Raw genomic sequence first — 26,412 nt, 5'->3', positions numbered from 1 at the left:
AATTGTCTTGGGATGGATTTGTGTCTCTCTTTAGTTTTCAAACTGTTAAAAATGTTCTTAAACTGAGGCAAGTCGAAGTCCACTACATCCATCCTCCATGTCTGACTGGCTTTCATAAATGTGGTTTTCCTACCGTTATGAGTTTGGGATTGGAGAATAAGCATGGGAATGGGGTCACCTGGCTCAACATCTAAAATTCATTGTCTAGTTATGAGATAGTCAGGTCCCTTCTAGAATGGATGGGAATAAAAGGATGTTTTATCACCTCCTAGGACAGTTGGTGAGGCTGGATGTGGTCCAGAGCAGGTCTGGACATCAGAAGGACTCGTACCATGGACCCTCTGTCCATGGTATATGCATCTTGGAATAGCTTTCCCTGGATTAAACTAATTCCAGTCAGGATCTGAAGGCCTGCTGGAGCTCAGACTGGATCAGCTGCCCCCCTCAAACCTATTTTCAGTTTGCTTTAATCCAAAAGACAGGACAAGAGGAACCGGCCTCAAGCTGCACCAGGGGAGGTTTAGATGTAGCTGAGGAGCAATTCCTTCCCCAAAGGCTGCCCAGGGCAGGGCTGCAGTCACCGGCCCTGCAAAGTGTTCACACACCTTAGAGATGAGGTCTCAGTGCCATGGGTTAGGGGTGGCCTTGGCAGTGCTGGGGAGTGGTTGGACTGGATGACCTTGAAGGTCTTTTCCAACCTGGTTGATCCAATGAGTCTCAAAGGAGCCCAGTTCATGCAGCCTGAGCCCAGATTGTGATGGGTATGGAAACACAGTGAGGGGAGGAAGCTCTGTGTGTGTGTGTGTCTTCAAACTTGAACTCTTGAAACTGCACTCTTTCTCTGAACAAATACTAGAGATACAGAAACACACCTTCACTGAGCTCAGATGGAGACACAAAACTCTGATTTAGTGACTCAACTTTTATTTATCTAAATTTGAAGAAGATGAAACTCTTTCAGATCTCCTAATCCCTCCTCCTAACAGTCTTAAAAGATTTATTTTAATTTTCCTTTCAGTTGAACTAAAACTTCATAAAGAGAAAAAAAAAAGATAATTTAAGATCTAAGAAACCACTTTTTTTGCATATTTCCCTATAAGTGGTGGTGGAAACCACCACTTAAGTTGCAGGGAAGGAGACAGATGCAGTGAAATGCCCTGGGTCAGGTTTGGTTGGTCTCCTGTAGAAATCTGGTGCCATTTGCTCTGTCCTGAAAGGCCAAGGACATTGCCATGCACTTGACATGTACATCATGCAAACTTCAGAAGGGTGGGGTTGCTCTGGAGCAACATCTGAAAGCTCAGAGGGAGCCCCAGGGCCATCTCCTGAGTGTTAATAGTCAATGTTCAGGCAACTGAACTCAATCCCAGATGCCTTTGGGCTTCCTGACCTTGGTTCTTCCAATCTGACCTGTTCTACCCATGCTCATGTGAATGTTTCATTGGGATAACGGTCTAGGACTATGTAATTATGTCTGTGTGGTGCAGACATCATTGTGAAGAAGTAACTGGGACAGCTCAGGAACAGACACATGTTACTTCATGACTTCTGGTTGCCCAAAGCAGTGGTAAATGCTCCACCCCTGGCAGTGTTCAAGGCCAAGTTGGACACAGGGGCTTGGAGCAAGCTGCTCTAGTGGAAGGTGTCCCTGCCTGTGGCAGGGGTTGGAGCTGGAGGAGCTTTGAGGTCCCTTCCAACCCAAACCACTCTATGATTCTATGACACATGGAGCTTCAGCTGAGCTACTGGTTTGGGCACAAGTAATGGATGTTTAATTCAGTTAAAGCACAGTGTGAAGGTGATGTGCAACAAGCCCAGCTACTGCTAACATCCCATTTTATAGCAGATATAAATTGTGTAATTGGTGAGGTGGGAAGGAGAGGAGGTCTGTCTGTACAGTAACATCTCCTGTCCATCATGATGCACTTCAAGATCAGAAGAGCTTATGCTCCTGCACGTACTGTGAAAAGCAACGAAGGAAAACACAAGCAAGACAAGATCGGTGCACTTCTTGCTCTGTGCTTCTTTGAGGCCATAACCCCCGGGTTTCTTCTGTTAGCAAGCTGTCTGTCTCTTCAGCAGTGTCTTCAGTGCCTCCTTCACCTCCTGGTTCCTCAGGCTGTAGATGAAGGGGTTCAGCATAGGTGTCACCACTGTGTAAAGCACAGAGACCACCTTGTCCCTCTCCAGGACATAGGAAGAGCTGGGCCGAGTGCAAATGAAGAGGATGGAGCCATAGTAAAGGGTGATGGTGGTGAGGTGGGTGGCAGAGGTGGAGAAGGCTTTGCGCTGCCCCTCGGTCGAGCGCATCCTCAGGATAACAACCAGGATGGAGATGTAGGACATGAGGATGAGTGCAGAGGGGAGGATGATGTTGAAGGTCAGGATGAAGTAGAGGAGGGACTGGTAGCTGTCTGTCACATCACAGGAGAGCTTCACCAGTGGGAGCAGGTCGCAGAAGAAGTCATTGATGACGTTGGAGTCACAAAAGCTGAGAGTGAACGTGTAGCTGGTAATGAGGGTAGAGTTGGCAAAGCCACTGAGGTAGGAGGTGGCCACCAGCCCTATGCAGAGCTTCTTGGACATGGCAGCAGCATAGAGCAGTGGGTTGATGGCCACGTACCTGTCGTAGGCCATCACTGCCAGCAGGTGGCTCTCGGTGCAGGCCAAGCCACCAGAGACAAAGAACTGAGCAGCACACCCAGCAAAGGAGATGCTCTTGTCCTCAGAGATGCAGTTCAGAAGGATCTTGGGGGTGTAGACAGAGGAATACCAGAGGCCGAGGAAGGACAAGTTGCCAATGGAGAAGTACATTGGGGTATAGAGGCGTGAGCTATGGCATATCACCACCATGAGGGTGATGTTGCTCATGAGGGTGGTGATGTAGGCTAAGGTGAACACCATGAACAAGAGAAGCTGCAGCTTTGGGTCAGTGGTGAGCCCCAGGACAAAGCTGGTGACTGAACTGTGGTTCCTCTCTTCCATGGTGAAGGAACTGAACTGGAGACATGGATCACAGTGGCTGTTTCATAGCCGCAGTGTGGGGTCTTGATCATGGACTAAGAGAAGGGCTTCCATGGTGCTGGCATTGCTCTCTGTACCAAAGCACAGCTGCACACACACAAGAGAAAAGCAGAGTAAATTTTGTATTGGAAAGAGCTGCTGTGCTGAATTTGGTGGTGCTATTTTATTATAGAAGCATGGAATGGTTTGGGAAGGACCCTAAAGCTCATCCAGTTCCAACCCCCTATGCAAGGCAGGGACACCTTCGACTAGAGCAGGTTGCTCCAAGCCCCATCCAACCTGGCCTTGAACACTTCCTTGCATTCCCTGACTTCTATGAATATGAAATCTCAATCTCGGTATCACATTAAATTGCTCATACATTAAGACTCTTAAATTTGATTTTCATATAGAGAAACTGGAGATAGAGGCTGAAGACAAATGCATGTAGAGTCACCATCTGCTACAGCCCAACACAGTTTGATCAGATTCATTGCCATCAGTCCTATCAGTAAAAGCATTGTCCCATTGTGTATTCTCTTTTGCATGAGGAAATCCTGAAGGATTGGATGTGCACCTAAAAGCCTTAATTACAAGTGTGTGTGTGTTAGGACCTCTGGTTTTAGGCACATTATTGAAAGCAGCAGTCATTCAGTGCTAGTGTGTGTTTGCACAGCTGAGTACAGGCATAGAACCTGGAATTCACCTCACCTGACATTGCCAGCCTAAAAATGAATTACTTCAGCTCTTCCATAGCCAATGGAAGTGATAGACTCTTCCATAGGAAGACCAGAAGATGAGCTGTGCCCTGTTGCTTCCTTGCAGCTTCCCCTATGCTCCAGTCAGGTTTGGAGGACCCTCTCTCAATTGCCTCTGCTGCTGGATGCTCCTCAATGAGCTTGATGATTTTCTTATCTGCCTCATATGCTGATTCTAATGTTTGTCATCTGGTACCACAAGGGGTGGACAGAGAGAAGAAGAGACAAAGGAAAGAGAGATGACTCCTCTGGAAGATTTACCTTCTTGGCTAATGTGATGCTGTATCCCTTGTTGACCCTTTTTACCCAGGAATACTCACTCATGGTCTTGTCCAGCAAGATCCCATGTGTGCCATGGAGCTGTGAGCTACATCATATCACCACCATGAGGGTCCAACACGGGATCACAAGTTTAGAGACCACAAGAAGAAAAGCACGCTGAAGATCTCTGTGTGCTAGCCCCACACCAGCTCATCTCACAGGGCAGAGCAAGCAGGTACGTCCTCTCCTGTCCCAGCATTGCCTGTGGTGCGTGGTTGGGGATATTTATCCATTGCTTCATTCTGTATTTCCTTAAGGAGCAGGTCCCTGGAGCAGGTACTTAGTGCGGCCTTTGCACCCAATCAAGTGTTGCTGCACAGTTGTGCATTCCCCAGAGATGCCCTCAGTTACTCTCTGCACCCAGAAAGACAATTTCAGAGCTTTCATAGCTCTCCATGTTATGTGCTCACTATTTCCATCTCTGTAGCTGCAGAACAAAGGTGCAATCTCAAGAACATCCATGTTCTTTACCTGGAGTCGATTATATGCTTTTACCAGCCTGAATGTGGGAGGAAGCAAGAACTCTTCCTAGGAGTCTTCCCCAGAGCATCCTTCAGCTCTGTGTTCCTCAAGATGTGGATCTGGGCTCTCAACATGGGGATTATGAAGGTGAAGTCAATAGGCACCAGGTTGGACAGGGACTTGGGTGACTTGGTCTAGTGTGAAGCATCCCTGCCTATGGCAGGGGGTTGAGCTTTCAGGTCTTTTCCAACCCAAACCACTCCATGATTCTATGACTGAAGAGACACAGAAAGAATGCATGGAAGAATTAATGGTGTCTCATTCTTTTGGACTTGATGCCACCAGCAAGTTCTCCATGTGCTTTATCTTGCAGATGAGGGTAAATCTGAGATTTCATATTGTGAATTTGCAACATGGGAAATTCCAGTTAGAAAAAAAGGGAGGGAGAAAACCACACTTTAAGAGCAGTCAAACACTGAAATAGGGGCCAGGGAGGGTGTGAAACCTCTGACCCTGGTTGTCCCCAAGGCTCAACAGGACAACTGTCATCTGGGTTAAATAATAACCAGGGAATTATCAGGAAGCTTTGGGAACAAAGCAGGATTCAGCTGATTGACCCTGGGTGCCTGTTAGTTGTGTGTTGTTTAGAAATCAGCAATCACTTTGATCCTGGCTTGATCCAATTTGACCATGGAGCTTCTCCCTCCAACCCAGGTTATTGCATGTCTTTGGTATAGCCTTAAGGCTCAGCCATGGCTCCGGGTTTCACCATGGTCCTGGCTGCAGCTGTATGGGCTGAGGCAAATAATTGGAGTATTTTGGGGTGGTTTTTGTATGCGATGTTTGCCTATCACCCAGCAGCTCTCTGTGCAGGAAAGCAGCAGGAAAAACATCAGGGCAGGCGATGCCATCGCCCCAGGCTGTCATGGGCTGCCGTGTATCAGGTTTGAAGCAATACCGTCGCTCCTGTGCTCTGTTGTGGTCAGGCTGCTATGGAGATCATGGCTTTTATTGCTGTCAGCAGGGAGCTGGAAAGCAAAGGTGTGATCAGGGGACAGGGTTTTCTTGATAGTATCTGGCCTTTGGTGGGGATTCATGACTGCCATGCCTTAAAACTCTTTCAAAGCACCTTCAGTCATAACAGAGGTCACACAGGTACCATATTTAACTTAAGGTCTTTGCTGTCCGAAATAAATGAGCTGAATGGTGCTGGAAATCCTTTAATGAGATTTGGGAATCAACACCTAAAAATACTTCCTGCACAGGGTGCCAGTTATTTGCTCTCCTCTCCATTTATCTTGCTAAAGGTATTGGCGTCCTTTTCTTACGGCCCTCAGTGACTTTAGAACATGTCTAGAAATGGAATTTGATTTAGTGGAACAGTAGAATTCACTCTCTATTTATTCTGATTTGCCCAGCAAAAGGACACAGCCAATGACAAATGACAGAAGACCTGAGCCACACACCCAGCATAAGCAATGCTCTTCTTCTCTGACATGAAGGCAACCAACATCTTGGGGGTGTTGATGGTGGAGAAACAGAGGTCTACAAAGGCCAGGTTGCCCAGGAAATAATACATGGGGGAGTGGAGGTTGGGGCTGGCCCTGATTAAGATGATGATGCCCAGGTTGCCCAGGATGCTGACAAGGTAGGTGAGCAGGAAGAGCAGGAACAAGCTGACCTGAGTCACCGGGTCCTCTGTGAACCCTGCCAGGCTGAACGCAGTCACTTGGGTGCAATTGCTTTGTGCCATGGGCTGGATGGTGCTTTCTGTGTCAGCTCCTCACTGGAGGCTTCTTCTGGAAGAGGCAGGGATGTCCCAGGTGGAAAAGCTTCTGTGTGGTGGGAGCTGCTCAGAGACAGCCCTACAGGATGTAAAGGGAGAGTTCAGGCACAGATCAGTCAGGACCAGGATGGGGAAAGTGCTGTGCCAGCACAGGTAGAAGAAAGGGGTGCTCAAGCTGTTGAACACCATTGCACAACGTGGTGCATGCTGCTCTGGCTCACTGCTGGATGTAGAGCAATGACCTCTGTGGAAAGCAGTGGGGAAGTTCCATGCCTGAGTAGCTTTACCTTAGTGCTGCACTTCATTGCCTGCATTAGTGCTGAGCCTGGGGTTTGGATACCATGCGGCTCAACCTGGAACACAGAGGAATGTGGTGCTTTCACAGTGCAGAATTAATCCTTCATCCTCTCATGGGTATTTGCCAACCACCCGCTCCTTCCCTCTCTGCTGTGACTTCTTCCTAACTGGAATGAATTCTTGATCTATGGGAAGTGCAGGTTGGATGGGGCTTGGAGCAACCTGCTCTAGTGGAAGATGTCCCTGCCTGTGACAGGGGATTGGAACTGAATGAGCTTTAAAATCCCTTTCAGTCCAAAATCTGATCCTATGCAAGCTTACACAGATGTTTACATTGGTTTCCTCTCACTCCTTTGTGTTCTCCCCCAGGGTGATCTCCAAAGCTGCCTTCTCAGCAGCCGCATGGGGAGAACACACCAGAGCCAGCTCTGTGGGTAGCCCAGAACCCTGCAGTAGGGCAGGAGACGAAGACAGGAGCTGCTGCAGATGCCTTCCTGGTTAATTTGGTTCTTAAACCCTCTGGGGTCCGAGGCAGCCCCAGTCCTTGTACTCTCTTTGATGATGACATTCACCTTTTTCCACACATCGTGCTGGAAAGACAAAGGAGAAAGGAGAGCTTGAGGGAGAGCTCATCACAATCTCCCTTCTGGCAGGTTAAAGACATTCCTCTTGGCCTGTCCCTACAGGCCCTTGTCCAAAGCCCTTCTCCAGGGAAGAGGGATCCATGCAGTAAGACCAGCTTTATTTTATGTTTTTTTAGTTTGGTTTAGTTTTCAGGGTTTTTTTTAGTTTATTTTAATATTTCATATTATTTTAATTTATTATTCTAGTCAAGGCTCTATTTTAGCCAAGTTAATTTATTTCAATTTATAATTTAGGTTACATTTTATATTTAGTTTCTTTTTTCAAATTTATTTTATTTTTATAATTTTTCCTTCTTATTAATTTTAATTTTAATCTTATTTTTATTTTACTTTTATTAGATTATGATTTTTAATTTATTTTTATATTATGTTTTATTTTCGTATTCCTCTGTCATCCATATGTGCACTCCCCCATATACACACATGTATGTATGACAGAGAAATATAGAAATAATTGCATTTCTCCCAAAGTAAGTTCCTCAAAACACTTCTCAGCTAAATCACCTTGAAGGTCTCACTGGATTTGAGGCAAGCGTTACAGAGCAATTGCACCAGCAGGGTGGAGAGACAGAGCGTATAAGCGTCTTCATAATCTGTCCTAACTTAATGTGAAGCAAGGAAGAAGAACCAAGGTGTCATTGGTAAGGAAAAGGGGACATCCAGATTTGTTTTATTGCTGAAGCTAGAACGTGGTTTATAATTTTAAAGGGATCTATAGTATCATAGAATCCCAGAGTTGTTTGTGTTGAAAGGGAGCTTAAAGCTCCTCCAGTTCCATCCCCTTGCCAGAGGCAGGGATGCCTTTCACTGGGGCAGGTTGCTCCAAGCCTCTATGTCCAACCTGGCCTTGAACACTGCCAGGGATGGGGCAGCCACAGCTTCTCCGGGCACCCTGTGCCAGTGTCTCCTTCTGCAATATAATACATAACTCCTTGCAGGAAGCAGGAGGGCAGGAGAACGGTTTCATCCATTAGAGATGAGGTCTGTAGAGAGGAATTTGATTGTTCTGGGTTGTCTCTTTATTAGACACATCAAGACGAGCTGTTTATTTCATGGCAGAGCAAGAGAACACCAGAAGGAAGATCACAGAGCATGTGGATTTTGTGAAGGTTGTAATACCAGTTGTAATATCTTGGTTATTTTTTAAGGCTATAATAGCAGATAGCAGCTAAAATACCAGTTATAATAAATCTTTATCTCTGCAATGCTGGGGATCCCAACCTGAGTAATTCTGTCGTGCTACTGGTTGTACATACAGCTAAACCCTGTGTGCTTCTTCCGCCTGGATAAATGGTTTATCTGATTTTCCATTCTGAATATAAGCCAGGCTCTTTGATACCAGTTTTGCAGTGATTTCCTTTGCTGATGGGAAAGCTGTACTCATTGCACTGCAGAGATTTGCTGACACTGACAGGCACTCCATGAGCAGCACCGTGATTTCCATGATCTTAGGCTAAAATTGTGCTGCTTTTCCCAACAGTTTTCCTGTCTCTTTTCTTGGTCTCTTCTAAGTGTTTATGTTATAGTGGTTCCTTCTGAACCCCTGTGGAGTCTGCTCCATATCCCTCCCTGACGCTGTGATTAAAAAGCAGGATGTAATGGTGTATTTCCATATATTTAGAACTCTTCAGTATGAATTTTAGAAAGAGGAGGTGTAGGAAAAGATGTTAAAAAGGCAAAGATTTGTTATGCTATTTTTGTTTTTAATGGCTTCTCTTTTCCCTCATGATGGCACCTCACCATTTCTATATACTCCATAAAAGAATAACCCTGAAATAGCAAAATACATTAAAAGTTATGGAAGAATAAATGGGGTTTTCTTCTTTTTTCTCTACAGTGTTCATGCAAAATCATCTTTAATGTTCAAATGTTGGACTTGATGATCTTAGAGGCCTTTTCCAACCTAGTTGATTCTAAGATTCTAAATCCTAGAATCACAGACTTCTTTGGATTCTAAAGGACCTTAAGATCAGCTAGTTCCAGCCCCCTGCCACAGGCAGGGACATCTCACACTAGACCATGTCACCTCTGAGGATTCTATTTTAATTCTCTATATAACTAATTCATTATGGGAACCACTGAACCCCTTCTTTTACTCTTTCTTTGTTAGAACTTGGGAGGGTTGCACTGGAATGTGATCTATACCATGACTATACAGCAGATACAGAGATGTATTAGAATGAATGTAAAAGGGAACACCTGGTAGAATAACTGCTACCAGAACAAAATCTCCTTTTTTTTTTTTTTTGCCAAACTGGTTTTCAATGAACGTTGATTCAAATGAAGCAAATCTCTGATAAGGAGAGGGTTTGCCATCCAGACACTGGGGATTGCTGGGCTTTTTAGGTGCTGAGTGTCTCCGTTAACAGTTTACTACTGCTCTATGAATACATCTTACAGTGCTTTAGGAGAAGATGGCTGAGGAAAATCAAACCGAGCAAGTGACAGAGCTGATTCTTGTGGGACTGACGGACAACCCACAGCTACAAGCGTCTTTGTTCGTCCTCTTCCTCCTCATTTACTTCATCACGCTGGTGGGGAACCTGGGCATGGTTGTGCTCATCAGGAGCAGTGCTCAGCTGCAGTCCCCCATGTACTTTTTCCTTAGCAACTTATCTCTCCTCGATGCTTGCTACTCATCGGTGGTGGCACCGAGGACATTAATGAACCTTCTCATGGGGAAGAAAACAATCTCTGTCATTGGCTGTGCCACCCAGCTTTACTTCTTCATAGCTTTTGGCACCACCGAGTGCTTCCTCCTGGCTGCGATGGCTTACGACCGCTGCGTGGCCATCTGCAAGCCCTTGCTGTACTCATCCATCATGTCCCACCGGGTCTGCGTGCTGCTGGTGGCCAGTTCCTATGTGCTTGGCCTGCTGCACTCTTGGGTGCACACGGAGTTCACCTTCAGCCTGCCTTTATGCCAGCCAGCCAAGGTCAACCACTTCTACTGTGAAATCACGCCTGTTCTAGCCCTCTCCTGCTCTGACACACGTGTCAATAGGTGTCTGATATTCAGCCTTGCTGGGCTGGTGGAGATGGTGACCATCTCAGCTGTCCTTGTCTCCTATGCCTTCATCCTCGCTGCCGTCTCAAGGATCAGCTCTGCTCAGGGGCGGTACAAAGCCTTCTCCACGTGCACCTCTCACCTGGCTGGAGTCACCATCTTCCATGGGTCCATCCTTGCCCTGAACTTCCGACCAGGATCTGGCAGCAGCCTGAGCACGGATAAGGTCTTTGCTGTGTTCTACTCGCTGGTGGTGCCCATGCTGAACCCCCTGATCTACAGCCTCAGGAACAGGGAGGTGAAGAATGCCCTAAGGGACTTTGTCAGGTGGAAGTAGCTTTGGCAGGACGTTTGGCTGCTGGTTTTGTGACAGAGGTCTCCAGAGCTTCACTTGACAGCAAGGATTTTTTTTTGCCTTCCCTATTCCTTAGGCTTAAAGACCTGGTTTGGAACCATTTCCAAGTCTGTCTTTCTTCCTATGACTGGTTTGTGCCACAAGGCCACAGACAATCTGATTTATCTGCTGTATTTTATTGCATGTATTTTTTCCCCACCCCTCTCGGTGTTTTCGGATGGTCACTGGACATTAGCTCTGGGCTCCTTGCTAGCCCTGTCAAAATGCTCTTGCACAGCCATCAGCATCTCCCAGTTGATGGCTTAAAGCCTGCCTTATGACCTCTTCTTATTTTCAGGGCATTTCTCCTCTATCACTAAAGGGCAATGAAATTTTTCTGTAAAAGTGCAAGAAATAAAGTTAAATTACTGAATGATGTACATTTAGAGTTGTGGTCAACGGCTCAATGTCCAGCTGGAGACCAGTAATGAGTGGTGTCCATCAGGGATCGGTGTTGGGACCGATCTTGTTCAACATCTTTGTCGGTGACATGGACAGTGGGATTGAGTGCGCCCTCAGCAAGTTTGCCGATGACACCAAGCTGTGTGGTTCGGTTGATACGCTGGAGGGAAGGGATGCCATCCAGAGGGACCTCAACACGCTTGTGAGGTGGGCTGATGCCAACCTGATGAAGTTTAACCATGCCAAGTGCAAGGTCCTACACCTGGGTCGGAGCAGTCCCAGGCACAGCTACAGGTTGGGCAGAGAAGAGATTCAGAGCAGCCCTGCAGAGAAGGACTTGGGGGTGTTGGTGGATGAGAAAATGAACATGAGCCGGCTGCAGTGTGCGCTCGCAGCCCAGAAAGCAACCGTATCCTGGGCTGCATCAAGAGGAGCATGACCAGCAGGTTGAAGGAGGTGATCCTGCCCCTCTGCTCTGCTCTTGTGAGACCTCACTTGGAGCATTGTGTGCAGTTCTGGTGTCCTCAACATCAAAAGGACATGGAACTGTTGGAACAAGTCCAGAGGAGGCCACGAGGATGATCAGGGGACTGGAGCACCTCCTGTATGGAGACAGGCTGAGAAAGTTGGGGCTGTTCAGCCTGGAGAAGAGAAGGCTTCATGAAGACCTCATAGCAGCCTTCCAGTATCTGAAGGGGCCTACAAGGATGGTGGGGAGGGACTCTACATCAGGGACTGTAGTGACAGGACAAGGGGTAACGGGTTCAAACTGAAACAGGGGAAGTTTAGATTGGATCTAAGGAAGAAATTCTTTACTGAGAGGGTGGTGAGGCACCGGAGTGGGTTGCATAAGAAAGTTTTGAATGCTCCATCCCTGGAGGTGCGAAAGCCAGGTTGGACAGAGCCTTGGGTGGCATGGTTTAATGTGAGGTGTCCCTCCCCATGGGAGGGGCGTGTTGGAACTGGATGATCTTAAAGCTGTTTCTTACCCTAACTATTTTATGTTTCTATGATTCTATGATTTTAAGAGAAAAAATGGCATTAACCTAACCTATGTTACTCACTGCTCTGAGACCTTTATTCTCTCTGTTATCTATGGGTAAAGATACGGTATCTAAAGATGAGAATTGCTAACTAATTGTTAGGTTGATAAGGCTGTCATATGAATACTGTCTTAAATGCTCATGTCAATACAGGCCAGGTTTTGAATCATCTCCAGAGAATCCCATATTCTCCCCCAAAACATTCATGCTGATCTAACAACACCTAAAGCAAAGGGAAAGAGACCTATGTCCAGCTCTTCTTGCCAAAAAGGTGCTTGCTATTTGAGGTGTCAGAACCACTTATGGAGAGGACCTCTGTCATGTATTTGGTGTGGGAAGTTTGTGTCTACAGCCAGGATTTGTTGCATTTTGTAGATCCCTCCTCTGCAAAGATTGAAACAGAATCATGCAAGGATGCTCTCAGTCTACAATGTATTTCCAAAACCTCAAGCCTGTTTCTTGTGTTGCTGGAATTCACAATTCTGCCTCCCCTGCATGTTGCACTGAGGTTCCTATTGCCAATTCACTGAGTTGGATCCACCACACAGAGGACTATGGCATTCAAGACCTCCCTTGGTGTCGTGGTTTAAGTCCAGGCCGTAAATCAGAACCACGCAGTCCACTTCCCCCTCACCTTTCTTCCCTCCGCTTCTGGAGGGACAGGGAAGAGAATCAAAAGAATGCAAGTCCCACGGGTTGAGATAAGAACAGTTTAATAACTAAGGTATAACACAAATCACTACTGCTACCACCAATAATAATAATGATAAAGGAAATAACAAGGGAAGAGAATGCAACCGCTCACCAACCGGTACCTCACCCCCACCCTTCAGTGATCCAGCCCTTCCGGGAACTCTCCGTTCTACCTCCTGGGCATGACGTGCTGTGGTATGGAATACCTCTTTGGTCAGTTTGGGTCAGGTGTCCTGTCCCTGCTTCCTCCCAGCTTCTCCTCCTCCCTGGCAGAGCATGAGACTCACAAAGTCCTTGGTCAGTCTAAACATCGGTGTTATCAGCTTTGTTCCCAGGCTGAAAGTCAAAAACACAGTGCTGCAACAGCTACTAAGAAGGAGGGAAAATGACTGCTACTGCTGAACCCAGGACACTTGGGAAGGTAGCACCAAGTGTGGGTAAACCTTTGAGCATTTCAGTCGTCTCTGCTTTGGAAACTTTCTTAAATCCAAGAGGAAATAAGGACCCCAGAGTAGGGTAATTCATCAAGCAGCGATGAGCCTTACACAGGACACTGCTCATCTAGACTCCTGTTTCCACAAAAGCTCAGACCAGATGATCTTTTGAGGTCCAGCTTGGGCTTTCTGTGGCTCTATGTTTCTATATGTATACCTATATGTATAGTGTGAGGCAAAATATCCAACAAAATAGAAGAAAATAAAATATGGTGAAGGTTTTGAAGGAAGCTGTCCGATATCAAAGGTCTCTATTCTGCAAAGCTCTTTAGCATTTAATTATATAGATTCTGGTTCCTTCATTGACCACAGGTCGAAGCCACGTTGCCCCCACACCTATGACAGCGTATACTTTCATACTGTTGTTTTTCTGAGCACATAAAAATCCCATTCACCATTCATACACTTTCCCAATATAAGTTAATTCTCACTCACAACAGCTAAAGGAAAGATATTTTCCCCCATCAGTGTGTTTTGGCTTCTTTCAGAGCCAGACTGCTGTCAGATACCATCGATTCTGTGTTCAGGTTTGTCTTTCATCTATGGAAGCTTCCTACAAACTTAATTCTTATATGAAATAGACAATTTTGTTTTCCTGGTGTGCTTGAGCAGGAGCTGGGCATGGGCATGGGGTATGGGTGCTGATCTCCAGCGGGAATTCCATTTCTCTGACCATTTAGGTAACAGGTCATTTCAGATGAATGTAAAACACCACTTAAAATGAATGGGAGGAGATCTTGATGTGCCCGAATTGTCCGTAACATGGCGTGGTCTCAGCACAGTTCATCATCCTGTATTATGAATTCTATTGTCTACAATTTTTTCCTTTAAATGAAATCTCCTGTGAAGCTGCAGCCTGGGGAGGGATTCCCCCTGATATTCAAAGCTGCAGCTTGAGAGCTTGATTCCCACCAGCTTCTTCTCTTTGAAAGGCACAAACAAATGCAGTGAATCTTTTGAAACCTTTCCTCTGACTCTTTTTGAGCAAGCAAATGTAAAACTACACTTCCTCTTCCCTCCCACCCCAGCAGCTTTAATAAAAAGCTCACAGGTAAGAGTGAGGAATTTTATTGGAGCGGAAGACAAGGTCAAGAATCTTGCAGGAAAAATACGTGTTTATCAGTGACGAAAGTTATAACTGAATAAAGCTGATTGGTGTTTCCTGTGAGGAAAAGAGGCCTGAAGGTAATTTCTTCCTCCAGGCTGGGGACTGCTAAGTGAAATGAAATATGAGGTTCCTCTCCCCTTGCTTTGCTTTGAAGGAAGAAGTGATTTGAGTGGTTTGTATCTTATTAAATACTGTCACTGACTTTTGTACAGGAACTGTAGAAGAACCTACATCAAATCATGAGGATTATTGGAAAATCCCATTGTTTTTATGACCCATAGGCTTTCTGACTTGGCATGAACTGTGCATGTCCTGGATGATACAACTCTTTTATGTTGCCACTGGTGGAAGAACTTCCTCCCACACTTCACCAGAGCCCCCTTCACCTCCTTGTTCCTCAGGCCGTAGATGAATGGGTTGAGCGTGGGGGTGACCACAGTGTAGAAGATGGAGGCCACCTTATCCAGGCTCCTGTGGCTAGATGGAGGTTGGAGGTACATGAAGAATCCTGTGCTGAAGAATCCTGTGCCAAAGAATATGGAAACAGCTTTCAAATGGGAGGCACAGGTGAGGAAGGCTCTGGCCCTGCTCTGTGCTGAGCACATCCTCAGCACGGTGCGGATGGTACAGATGTAGGAGATCAAAATGACCACACTCATGCCTACCACATTGATGGTGACAAAGGCAAAGACCATCTCGCTGCTGTGGTTATCAGGGCACACAAGGTTTAGCACAGGGACGATATTGCAGAAGAAGTGGTTGATGTGGTTGGGACCACAAAAGGAACCTCCAAATGTGCACCATGTGCAGATGATGGCACTGAGGAAGGCGAATAGGTAGGATGATGCTACCAGCTGCCAGCAGACGCGGCTGGAGATGATGGTCACATAAAGCAGGGGCTGGCAGATAGCAACGTGCCGGTCATAGGCCATCATGGCCAAAAGGTAACACTCAGCAGTGCCAAACAAAGTAAAGGTGAAGAATTGCATCATGCAGCCAGCGAAAGAAACGGTTTTGTCCTCTGATAACAGGTCTGCCAGCATCCTGGGGGAGATGACTGTGGAATAGCAGATGTCAGTGAAGGCAAAATGGGTGAGGAAGAAGTACATGGGGGTTTGGAGGCTGGGAGACACCCGCACCAATGTGATAATGCCAACGTTCCCCACCAAAGTGACAATGTAAATCAATAGAAACAAGAGAAAAAGTGGAGTCTGCGCACGTGGGCTATCTGTAATTCCTAACAGGATGAATTTAGTCTGCGTGTGATTTCCTCCTATGATCTGCTGAGGAAAAAGGAATAGAAACATCTAAGTATTTATAAATAGAGATTCTCTTTTGGACCATATTTCACACTAATTACTCAGCATTTCAACTGCCACATTTTGGTGGAATCAGTATATTCTACTATACTTTCTCACGCCGAATTATGTGTTTTGTTTTTCAGTTGAGGTGTTTAGAAGAGAACAGGGAGCACGCTGAAGCAACAAAAGGCATTTTTGGTTTTCTGTCCTGGACACTTAAAGCTATGGATGTATTCAATCACATGTGTTGCCAGGCTTGAGAAAAGAATCAGATCTTTATTCACTTTCACTTTGGAGGCAATTTGTGTCAGAAGACACCTTAGAAGAACCTGATGAGAGTGCCCATAATCCTAGAGCAAATGAAAGTCCCAGTCCCATGAATGACCTCCAGACTTTTTCCCTTGCCTTTTACTTGTCATTCCAGTCACCAAATCACATTTATCAAGCTGTTTGAGATCATTCACAACAGATAACATTCACATAGTTAAATACATGATTTGTACGTTTCTGAGCTTACTTGAAAGCTGAGTTTATGTTCAAACATGCTGATTCCAAAAGCTGATTTTTATAGATTATATTCTTCTGAAAACTGGAAATGCTGCATTTCTTTATAACAAAATAAGATTCATCCTCATTTAATCTTCAATAAGTCAGTGCATCTTGCTTTAGCTGCATATGTAAAAAGAAACACAACCTGCATGAGACATTGCTCCCTCTTCTTATAAAGAAAACCCACGTTGGAAAGGCTGTTTTCTGATACAGCTTTACTAAAGAGGACACAAGGACAGGGAGAAGAAAGCCCAATGCCTAAATTCAGGTGAGGCTGTGCTTTGTGTTGGTGTTACCTCCTGTGCCTTCTCTCTGCTACCGAGTGATGGGAGCCAAGGGTTTATCCCCAGTGCAGCAGAGAACATCCACATGCAGGCATCACCTCTGTTAAGCACCTGATGTGAAGAGAGGTGAGCTCCTGTCAGACTCCCAGAGCTGAGCTTGTGGTGCTGGGTCTGTAAATACAGTTGCATGTGCTCTCCTGGGAGGAAACCTCCAGGGCTGCTCGTGCTTTCCCAGAGGAAAACAAAGAGAAGGAAAAGCAAAGGGTGTGAAATCACCTCTGAAAGGCATTGTGGTGCTTGGGCATCTGAGTGACATGGTGTGGATGAGCCATTCCTGAGCACAGCTACACAGCAGCAGTGATGAGCAGCTGATAGGATGCTTGTGACATACTTGTGGACCATGCGAAGGTTTTGGTCTGACCATGGCAACGAAGGAGCATGGGTTTAGAGCCATTTCTGATCATGCAGAGGGTCTCCAAATGGGACATGAAGCACAAGTGACTCCATCTCTGGAGCTGCTGCTGTCCCCCAGTGCATACTTTAGAGCCCAGATTTCCAGCCCCAGTGGTGTTATCCACATGTAGTGCCTGGAAGTCCAACAGCTGAGCTGGTGACTCTGGGCTTCCACTGTATTGAAGGGTGAGAAATGGGCATTTTGAGGCAGGGAGGAATTGTCCCAGGATTAACTAACAGGCCTTTATCTCCCTGAGCAGCCTCAGCTGGGGCTCCATTCCCACCCTCTGCCCATTTGCTCCCCATCTCTATCTAAGCTCATCCCAGGGAGCCTGGGCTATGTCGAAGAGTTCTGGTTTCCAGTTTAGTAGGAGATGTGCATGTCTATGGAATCCTTTGATGGTGGCGTAGGCTTCATCATGGATCTGTTTAGCAATTGCTGGACAGGATGCTGGCCAGGGAATTGGCTTGGTCTTGTATCTGCCTCCTCATCACCAGTTTTCCTGATGCTCTGGAGTCTTGGCTGCAGTAGGCCAGGTCTTTGTTCCTGCCCTACTTCTCTTGTTCAGGTACTGTGGGATGGTCCCTACACACCGTGGTGCTCTCCTGTGTCTCTGTTTAAAGAGATTAAGGAAACAAAGCCCCGTGGCCGCCCCCAGGCTCCTGCAGAGTAGAGCCCATCACCCTCTGCACCCAACAGCCCAGCCAGTGCTCACTGCTCTGGCAGTCCTTGTCCACCAAGACCATGTCCCTCATGGGTTAAAAAGGAGTTATTCCTCTCAGTGAGGGAAATAGAGTAGTAAGGGGAACTTTATTTCCCAGTATTTTTCTCTGGTCATTATTTAATTTTCTTTTACCAAGTATGATACTAGACTTCTATAGCAGGACCTCTGTTACGTATTTTGTGTGGGAGTTTTGTGTCTGCAGCCAGGAGTTTCTGCATTATGTTAACCCTTTCTCTACAAAGATTGAAACAGAATCATACAATGATGCTCCCAGTATACAATGTATTTCCAAAAGCCCAAGCCTGTTTCTTGTGTTGCTGGAATTCACAATTGTACCTCCCCTGTACGTTAGACTGAGGTTCCTATTGCCAGTTCACTGAGTTGGATCCACGACACAAGACAATGGCAATGCAGACCTCTCCTAGGAGCCTAGCATCAAGTGTGGGTAAACCTTTGAGCAATTCAGTTGTTTCTGCTTTGGAAACTTTCTTAAACCCAAGGGGAAATAAGGATACAAGTATGAGGTAATTCATCAAGCAGAGAGGAGCCCTACACATCACCCTTCTCATCTAGGCCCCCTTTCCCACAAAAGCTTGGATCAGATGATCTTTTGAGGTCCAGCTGGGGCTTTCTGTGGCTCTATGATTCTATATGTATAGTCTAAGCAAAGACATCCAACTAACTAGAAGGAAGAAAACAAGTTATGGTGAAGGTTTTCAAGGAAACTCTCTGATATTAAATGTCTCTGACACCTTAAGTTCTTCAGCATTTAGTTACATTTCTGCTGTCTCCATCATTGGCCACAGGTAGAAACCACTTTTCCCTGAGACCTTAGACAACATCTCCCCTCTTGCTGTGGTTTGCCAGAGCACACAAAAAAGACTGTTCAACATCCATATACTTTTCAAATACAAGTTAATTCCCACTCAGACAGGTAAAGGAAAGCTATTATACCACACCAGTGTGCTTTGGCTTCTCTCAGACCCAGACAGCTCTCAGTTATCATCTATTTTGTGCTCAAGATTGCCTTTCGTCTATGGAAATGAGCCACAGGCTTCATTTGTCAGTGAAATACACGATTTGTTTTCCCTGGTGTACTTCAGCATGAGCTGGGCATGGACATGGGATGTGGGTGTTTTTCTCCAGCTGGAATTCCATTTATCTCACCATATAAGTATAGGGCATTTAAGATCAGTGGGAGAACTCCCTGATGTGCCCAAAATGTCCTTAACACTGTGTGGTCTCAGAACAGTTCACCCTTTATTATGTATTATATTAACATTAATGAAATACAGTAATTAATTATGTTGACATTAGTTATAATGTATTAATGAAGTCTACAATTTCTTCCTTTATCTGAAATCTATTGTGAAGCTGCAGCCTGAGAGAGACTCCCCTTGATATTCAAAGCTGCAGCATTGAGACCCTGATTCCCACCAGCTTCTGCACTTTGAAAGGCACAAACAATTGAAACTTTTCCTCTGACTCTTTCTGAGCAAGCAAATGTAAAACTACACTTCCTCTTCCCTCCCACCCCAGCAGCTTTAATAAAGAACTCACAGGTAAGAGTGAGGAATTCTATTGGAGCTGAGGGACAAGGTCAAGAATCTTGCAAAAAAAATAGATATTTATCAGTGACAAAAGTTATAAATGAGTAAAGGTGATTGGTGTTTCCTGTGAGGACAGGAGGACTGGGATAATTGAGGGTGAATTCTTCCTACAGGTGGATAACAGCAAAATGTGATGAAGTTCGAGGTCCCTGCTCCTCTTGGTTTCTTTCTAATGTAGATATGATTTGGGGGGGTCTCTTTCTCATTCAATACTGTCACTGGCTTTTGTGCAGGAACTGTGTTAGAACCTACATAAAGTCATGAGGCTTAGTGGAAACTCCCATTGTTTCAGTGCCCCATAGGCTTTCTCACTTGACATGAAATCTTCATGTCCTGGATGATACAACGCTTCTCTGTTGCCAGTGGTTGAAGAACCTTCTCCTGCACTTGACCAGAGCCCCCTTCACCTCCTTATTCCTCAGGCTGTAGATAAATGGGTTAAGCATGGGGTTGAGCACGGCATAGAGGATGGAAGCCACCTTATCCAGGCTCCTGTGGCTAGATGGAGGTTGTAGGTACATGAAGAATGCTGACCCATATAACAAGGCAACAGCGGTCAAATGGGAGGCGCAGGTGTGGAAGGCTTTGGCCCTCTTCTGTGCTGAGCACATCCTGAGCATGGTGCGGATGATAGAGATGTAGGAGAGCAAAATGATAATGCTTGTGCCCACCACGTTGATGATGACGAAGGCAAAGATGACCATCTCACTGCTGTGGGTGTCAGAGCACATGAGCCTTAGCACAGGAACAACGTCACAGAAGAAGTGGTCGATGCGGTTGGGACCACAGAAGGAACCTCCAAACGTGCACCATGTGCAGATGATGGCACTGAGGAAGGCGAATAGGTAGGATGATGCTACCAGCTGCCAGCAGACGCGGCTGGAGATGATGGTCACATAAAGCAGGGGCTGGCAGATAGCAACGTGCCGGTCGTAGGCCATCATGGCCAGGAGGTGACACTCAACAACAGCGAAGTGTGTAAAGCTTTGAGACTGCATCATGCAGCCAAGGAAAGAAATGGTTTTGTCCTCTGATAACAGGTCTGCCAGCATCCTGGGGGAGACAAGTGTGGAATAGCAGATGTCAACGAAGGCAAAATGGGTGAGGAAGAAGTACATGGGGGTGTGGAGGCTGGGAGACACCCGCACCAATGTGATAATGCCAACGTTCCCCACCAAAGTGACAATGTAAATCAATAGAAACAACACAAACAGAGGCATCTGCGCACGTGGGCTGTCTGTAATTCCCAAGAGGATGAATTGAGTCTGCGTCTGATTCCCTCCCATTATCAGGTATTACTTTCTGAGAAAAAAAAGAAGAGAAGTATCACACTGATGAAATACAGATATGCACTTCTGGACCATTTTTTTACTCCAATGAGTAGTTCAGCTGCCATGTTTCAGTGTTCTACTATATTTTCTAACACCAATTCTATATACTGGGACACTAAAAACTATGGATTTCTTTTAACACCTGTGCTTTGAGATGTAAGAAAAGAATCAGATCTTTATTCACTCTCAGTTTGGAGGCAATTTGTGTCAGAAGACAACTCAGGGGGACCTCATAGGAGTGCACATAAACCTGAAGCAAGAGAAAGTCACATTCCCTGTGAAATCCCAGCTTAGACATTAATGACCTGCACACATTTTCCCTTGGCTTTTAATTATAATTCCAATCACCAAATCACATTTATCAAGCTATTTATGATCATTCAGAACAGATAATATTCACATTAGTAAATATATAATTTTTACCTTTCTGAGCTCCATCACGCTGAAGCATCCTAAGTTCACAGGAATTAATTTGCTTGCTTGAAAACTGAGTTGATCTTAAAACGTGCTGATTCCAAAGGCTGATTTGTTAGTGACTATATTCTGCTGACAATCTGCAATGTTGCATTTCTTTGTAACAGAATAAGATTCATCCTCATTTAACTCTTGAATAAATCAGTGTATCTTGCCTTAGCTGCCTATGTAAAAGAAACACAACCTGCATCAGACATCGCTTCCTCATCTTATAAAGAAAACACACATTGGTAAGGCTGTTTTCTGATATAGCTCCCAAAAAAGTGACACTAGAACATGCAGAAGCAAGCCCAGTGCCTCAATGCAGGTGAGGCTGTGCTTTGTGTTGGTGTTACCTCCTGTGCCTTCCCTCTGCCACCGAGTGATGGGAGCCAAGGGTTTATCCCCAGTGCAGCAGAGAACATCCACATGCAGGCATCACCTCTGTTAAGCACCTGATGTGAAGAGAGATGAGCTCCTGCCAGACTCCCAGAGCTGAGCTTGTGGTGCTGGGTCTGTAAATACAGTTGCATGTGCTCTCCTGGGAGGAAGCCTCCAGGGCTGCTCGTGCTTTCCCAGAGGAAAACAAAGAGAAGGAAAAGCAAAGGGTGTGAAATCACCTCTGAAAGGCATTGTGGTGTTTGGGCATCTGAGTGACATGGTGTGGATGAGGCATCCCTGAGCACAGCTACACAGCAGCAGTGATGAGCAGCTGATAGGATGCTTGTGACATACTTGTGGACCATGCGAAGGTTTTGGTTTGACCTTGGCAACAGAAGGAGCATGGGTTTAGAGCCATTTCTGATCTTGCAGAGGGTCCCCTAATGGGACATGAAGCACAAGTGACTCCATCTCTGGAGCTGCTGATGTTCCTCCTTGGACACTTGAGGGCCCAGATTTCCAGCCCCAGTGGTGTTACCCACATGCAGTGCTTGGAAGTCCAACAGCTGAGCTGGTGACTCTGGGCTTCCACTGTATTGAAGGGTGAGAAATGGGCATTTTGAGGCAGGGAGGAATTATCCCAGGGTGAACTAACAGGCCTTTATTCCCCTGAGCAGCCTCAGCTGGGGCTCCATCCCCACCCTCTGCCCATTTGTTGCCCTTCTCTATTTAATCTCAGCCCAGGGAGGTTAAACTTCATAAGAGGAGTTCTGGTTCTCAGTTTGGCAGGAGGTGTGCACACCTATGGAATCTTCCCATGGTGACTTAAGCTTGCTAATGGATCTCCCTGCCGCTGCTGAATCTGATCCTGAGCAGGTTGTTTACTACTTCTGTATTGACCTGTTTTGGTCTTGGACTTGGCTCATTGTCACCAACTTTCCTGATGCTCTGGAGTCTTGGCTGAACTTGGCCCTGGTCTCTGTTCCTGCCCTACTTCTCTTGCTCAGGTACTGTGGGATGGTCCCTGCACACCAGGGTGTTCTCCTTTGGCTCTGTTTAGAGAGATTCAAGAGAGAAACCACTGAGCGCTTTCTGGGCTCCTGCAGAGTAGAACCCATCACCCTCTGCACCCAATAGTCCAGCCAGTGCTTACTGTTCTGGCAGTCTTTCTCCACCCAGAACATGTCCCTGTATGGGCAAATTAGGAGATAGCCTTCTCAATAAGGTGAGTAGAGTAATAAATTGATCCTTCTACTCAGTTGTTATTATCTTTTTCTTAGTGCCTTCTCCTTTACCAAGTGCAGCATTAGACTTTTATTCTTCAGTAGATTGGCAAGACTTTGTTTTGGAAGTAGCTTTGGCACATTGTTTATCTGCTGGTTTTGTGACAGAGGACACCAGAGCACCACTGACACCAAGGACTTTGGTTTCCCCAGCCTCTTCCTTAGGCTTCCAGGCTTGGTTTGGAACCATTTCTAAGTCTTGCTTTCTTCCTAGGACTTGTTTGTGCAACAAGACCACTGACAATCTGATTTTTCTGCTCTATTTTATTGCCTGCATCAAAGGTCTCTGTGGTGCCAAGCTCTTTAGCATTTAATTATATCCATTCTAGCTCATTCATTCACAAAGATAGAAGCCACTTTTTCCCTGACTTAAGACAGCATCTCCTATCAAGCTGCTGTTTGTCAGAGCACAAAAAAGAGACTGATCACCATAGACTCATAGAATAGTTAGGGTTGGAAAGGGCCTTAAGATCATCTAGCTTCAACCCCCCCTGCCGTGGGCAGGGACACCTCACCCTAAACCATGTCACCCAAGGCCTCATCCAACCTGGCCTTGAACACCGCCAAGGATGGAGCATTCACAACCTCCCTGGGCAACCCATTCCAGTGCCTCACCACCCTCACAGTAAAGAATTTCTTCCTTAGATCCAATCTAAACTTCCCCTGTTTCAGTTTGAACCCGTTACCCCTTGTCCTGTCACTACAGTCCCTGATGAAGAGTCCATCCCCAGCATCCTTGTAGGCCCCCTTCAGATACTGGAAGGCTACCAGTTCCTAACCTGGTCCCTAGCTTCCCGGAAAACATCCCTGTATTCTTCCCAGGCCGCCTGTCCCTGCTTCCACCTTCTATAAGCCTCTTTTTTAACTTTGAATTTTCCTGAGCAGCTCCTTATCCATCCAAGGAGTATCATGGCTTTTATTGCTGCCATCAGGGAATGGAAAGCAAAGGTGTTGATCAGGGGACAGGGGTTCCTTGACTGTATCTGCCCTTTGTTGGGGATTCATCACTATCACATTTTAAAACATTTTCAAAATGCCTTCAGTCATAGAAGTGGTCACACAAATACCATATTTCACTCACATTCTTGGCTGTCTGAAATGACACGAAGTGAATGATGCTGGAAATCATTTAATGAGGTTTGTATATCAAAACCTAAAAATACTTCCTGCATGGCATCATGGTTACTTGCTGTCATCTCTATTACTCTTGCTAAAGGTGTTTTTGTCCTTTAGTAAAGGCCCTGAATGAATTTAACAACACTGTCTAGAAATTCAGTGGAACGATGGAATTCACTCTGTGTTTGTTCTCATTTGCCAAGCAAAAGGAAGAGCAAACAGACAAAGCTCTTCAAGCTCCCCATATCCAACCATTGCCCAGCACTGCCAAGGCCACCCCTAACCCATGGCACTGAGGCCTCATCTCCACGGGGTGTGAACACTTGCAGGGCCGGTGCCTGCAGCCCTGCCCTGGGCAGCCTGTTCCAATGCCTGAGCACCCTCTGGGGCAGGAATTGTTCCTCAGCTCCATCTAAACCTGCCCTGGTGCAGCTTGAGGCCGTTTCCTCCTGTCCCATCCCTTGTTCCTTGGGAGCAGAGCCCAGCCCCTCCTGGCTCCATCCTCCTGTCAGGCAGGTGCAGAGAGCGATAAGGTCCCCCCTCATCCTCAGATGAAGGGAAGTGCATGCTTGTAGTTGTCTCCCTGTATCTTGATTAGGTGAAATTAACTACTAAATATACTTATCAACGTTTGGAGAGTGAAATTGTTTGTATTCTCAATCACATCTACTGGTGCATTGTGTAAGTCCAGATGCAGAAGACCCCCAACATATTCTCCATATTTAATGAAAACGTGAGCATCTCCACCACATCTCCATTCTACCCGAGCCTAAACTTGAAACATTCAATATCACTTTATTTTTATGAGTCTCCTCAAAGCCTCCTTCACCTCCTTATTCCTCAGGCTGTAGATCACGGGGTTCAGCATGGGAGTCACCACGGTGTAGAGCACCACAGCCCATTTATCTGCTCCTCTTGAGCTGTCTGAGATGGGGTTTAAGTATGTAGATAATGATGCCCCATAGGAGATGCTGACAGTGGTGAGGTGGGAGGTGCAGGTGGAGAAGGCTTTGCGCTTGCCCTCAGCTGAATTGATGCTCAGGATGGTGGCGATGATGGCCACGTAGGAGAGCAGGATAACCAGGATGCTGGACACACCAAAGAGAGATGCTGCAGTGGTCAGGATGGTGTGGCTGAGGGTGGTGTCGGAGGTGGAGAGCGAGATGAGAGGGGAAATGTCACAGAAGAAGAGGTCGATGGTGCTGGAGCTGCAGAAGGACAGGGTGGACATGCTGATGGTCTGTCCCACACCATTGGTCAGCCCCACGAGGTACGAGCCAGTCACCAGCTGGAAACAGCACTTTGGGGACATGACAAGGGGGTACAGCAGGGGATGGCAAATGGCCACGTAACGGTCATAGGCCATCGAAGCCAGCAGGAAGCTTTCACTTATCCCAAAAAGATCGAAGAGGAAGACCTGAGCCACACACCCAGCATAAGCAATGCTCTTCTTCTCTGACATGAAGTCAACCAACATCTTGGGGGTGATGATGGTGGAAGAACAGAGGTCTACAAAGGCCAGGTTGCCCAGGAAATAATACATGGGGGAGTGGAGGTTGGGGCTGGCCCTGATTAAGATGATGATGCCCAGGTTGCCCAGGATGCTGACAAGGTAGGTGAGCAGGAAGAGCAGGAACAAGTAGACCTGAGTCACCGGGTCCTCTGTGAACCCTGCCAGGCTGAACTCGGTCACTTGGGTGCAATTGCTTTGTGCCATGGGCTGGATGGTGCTTTCTGTGTCAGCTCCTCACTGGAGGCTTCTTCTGGAAGAGGCAGGGATGTCCCAGGTGGAAAAGCTTCTGTGTGGTGGGAGCTGCTCAGAGACAGCCCTACAGGATGTAAAGGGAGAGTTCAGGACAGATCAGTCAGGACCAGGATGGGGAAAGTGCTGTGCCAGCACAGGTAGAAGAAAGGGGTGCTCAAGCTGTTGAACACCATTGCACAACGTGGTGCATGCTGCTCTGGCTCACTGCTGGATGTAGAGCAATGACCCCTGTGGAAAGCAATGGGAAGGTTCCACACCCGAGTAGCTTTACCTTAGTGCTGCACTTCATTGCCTGCATTAGTGCTGAGCCTGGGGCTTGGAGTCCATGCGGCTCAACCTGGAACACAGAGGAATGTGGTGCTTTCACAGTGCAGAATTAATCCTTCATCCTCTTGTGGGTATTTGCCAACCACCCGCTCCTTCCCTCTCTCCTTGGGTTTCTTCCTAACTGAAACAAATCCCTGACCTATGGGAAGTGCAGGTTGGACAGGGCAACCTGCTCTAGTGGAAGGTGTCCCTGCCTGTGACAGGGGATTGGAACTGAATGAGCTTTAAGGTCCCTTCCAACAGAAGGCATACTATGACCCTATGCAACCTTACACAGTGGTTAATATCAGTTTCCCCTCCCTCCTGACACACTCTTTCAGATCTAAAACCTTTTCATGGTTCTTTAACCTGTTCCTTGAGTCTCCAATACAAACTGGTGAACCCCTGAGCTCAGCAATCTTTTCCTGAACATGTTTTGTGGG

The 26,412-nt window shown here is 46.4% G+C and overlaps 4 protein-coding genes across 4 annotated transcripts; 1 reads left to right on the top strand and 3 right to left on the bottom strand.

Annotated features, from left to right (window-relative positions):
* Positions 1–2,055: 2,055 nt before the first annotated feature.
* LOC308221395 (uncharacterized protein) lies at positions 2,056–16,970 on the bottom strand (the record flags this gene model as incomplete). The annotated part of the gene is made up of 8 exons (XM_080618379.1): positions 2,056–3,000; positions 4,023–4,128; positions 6,011–6,251; positions 6,671–6,683; positions 7,074–7,217; positions 10,421–10,554; positions 14,777–15,692; positions 16,938–16,970. 8 exons carry the CDS (start codon positions 16,968–16,970, stop codon positions 2,056–2,058), a joined length of 2,532 nt encoding a protein of 843 aa, XP_080474505.1.
* Positions 9,393–10,615, top strand: LOC308220836 (olfactory receptor 5T17-like; the record flags this gene model as incomplete). Its single annotated transcript, XM_080617351.1, has 1 exon — positions 9,393–10,615. Exon 1 carries the CDS (start codon positions 9,686–9,688, stop codon positions 10,613–10,615), a length of 930 nt encoding a protein of 309 aa, XP_080473477.1. The 5' UTR covers positions 9,393–9,685.
* Positions 16,971–19,660: 2,690 nt separating the features above from the next.
* Positions 19,661–20,620, bottom strand: LOC308221394 (olfactory receptor 8U3-like; the record flags this gene model as incomplete). Its single annotated transcript, XM_080618378.1, has 1 exon — positions 19,661–20,620. One exon carries the CDS (start codon positions 20,618–20,620, stop codon positions 19,661–19,663), a length of 960 nt encoding a protein of 319 aa, XP_080474504.1.
* Positions 20,621–24,688: 4,068 nt separating this feature from the next.
* LOC308220842 (olfactory receptor 5G3-like) lies at positions 24,689–25,615 on the bottom strand (the record flags this gene model as incomplete). Its single annotated transcript, XM_080617357.1, has 1 exon — positions 24,689–25,615. The coding sequence occupies one exon, from the start codon at positions 25,613–25,615 to the stop codon at positions 24,689–24,691; it is 927 nt and encodes a 308-aa protein (XP_080473483.1).
* Positions 25,616–26,412: the final 797 nt, after the last annotated feature.

Source organism: Psittacula echo (assembly GCF_963264785.1).
Source record: "Psittacula echo genome assembly, chromosome: 5".
NCBI lineage: Eukaryota > Metazoa > Chordata > Aves > Psittaciformes > Psittacidae > Psittacula > Psittacula echo.
The sequence above is the reverse complement of the archived record's forward strand: the minus strand, read 5'-3'. Positions and strand labels throughout refer to the sequence as shown.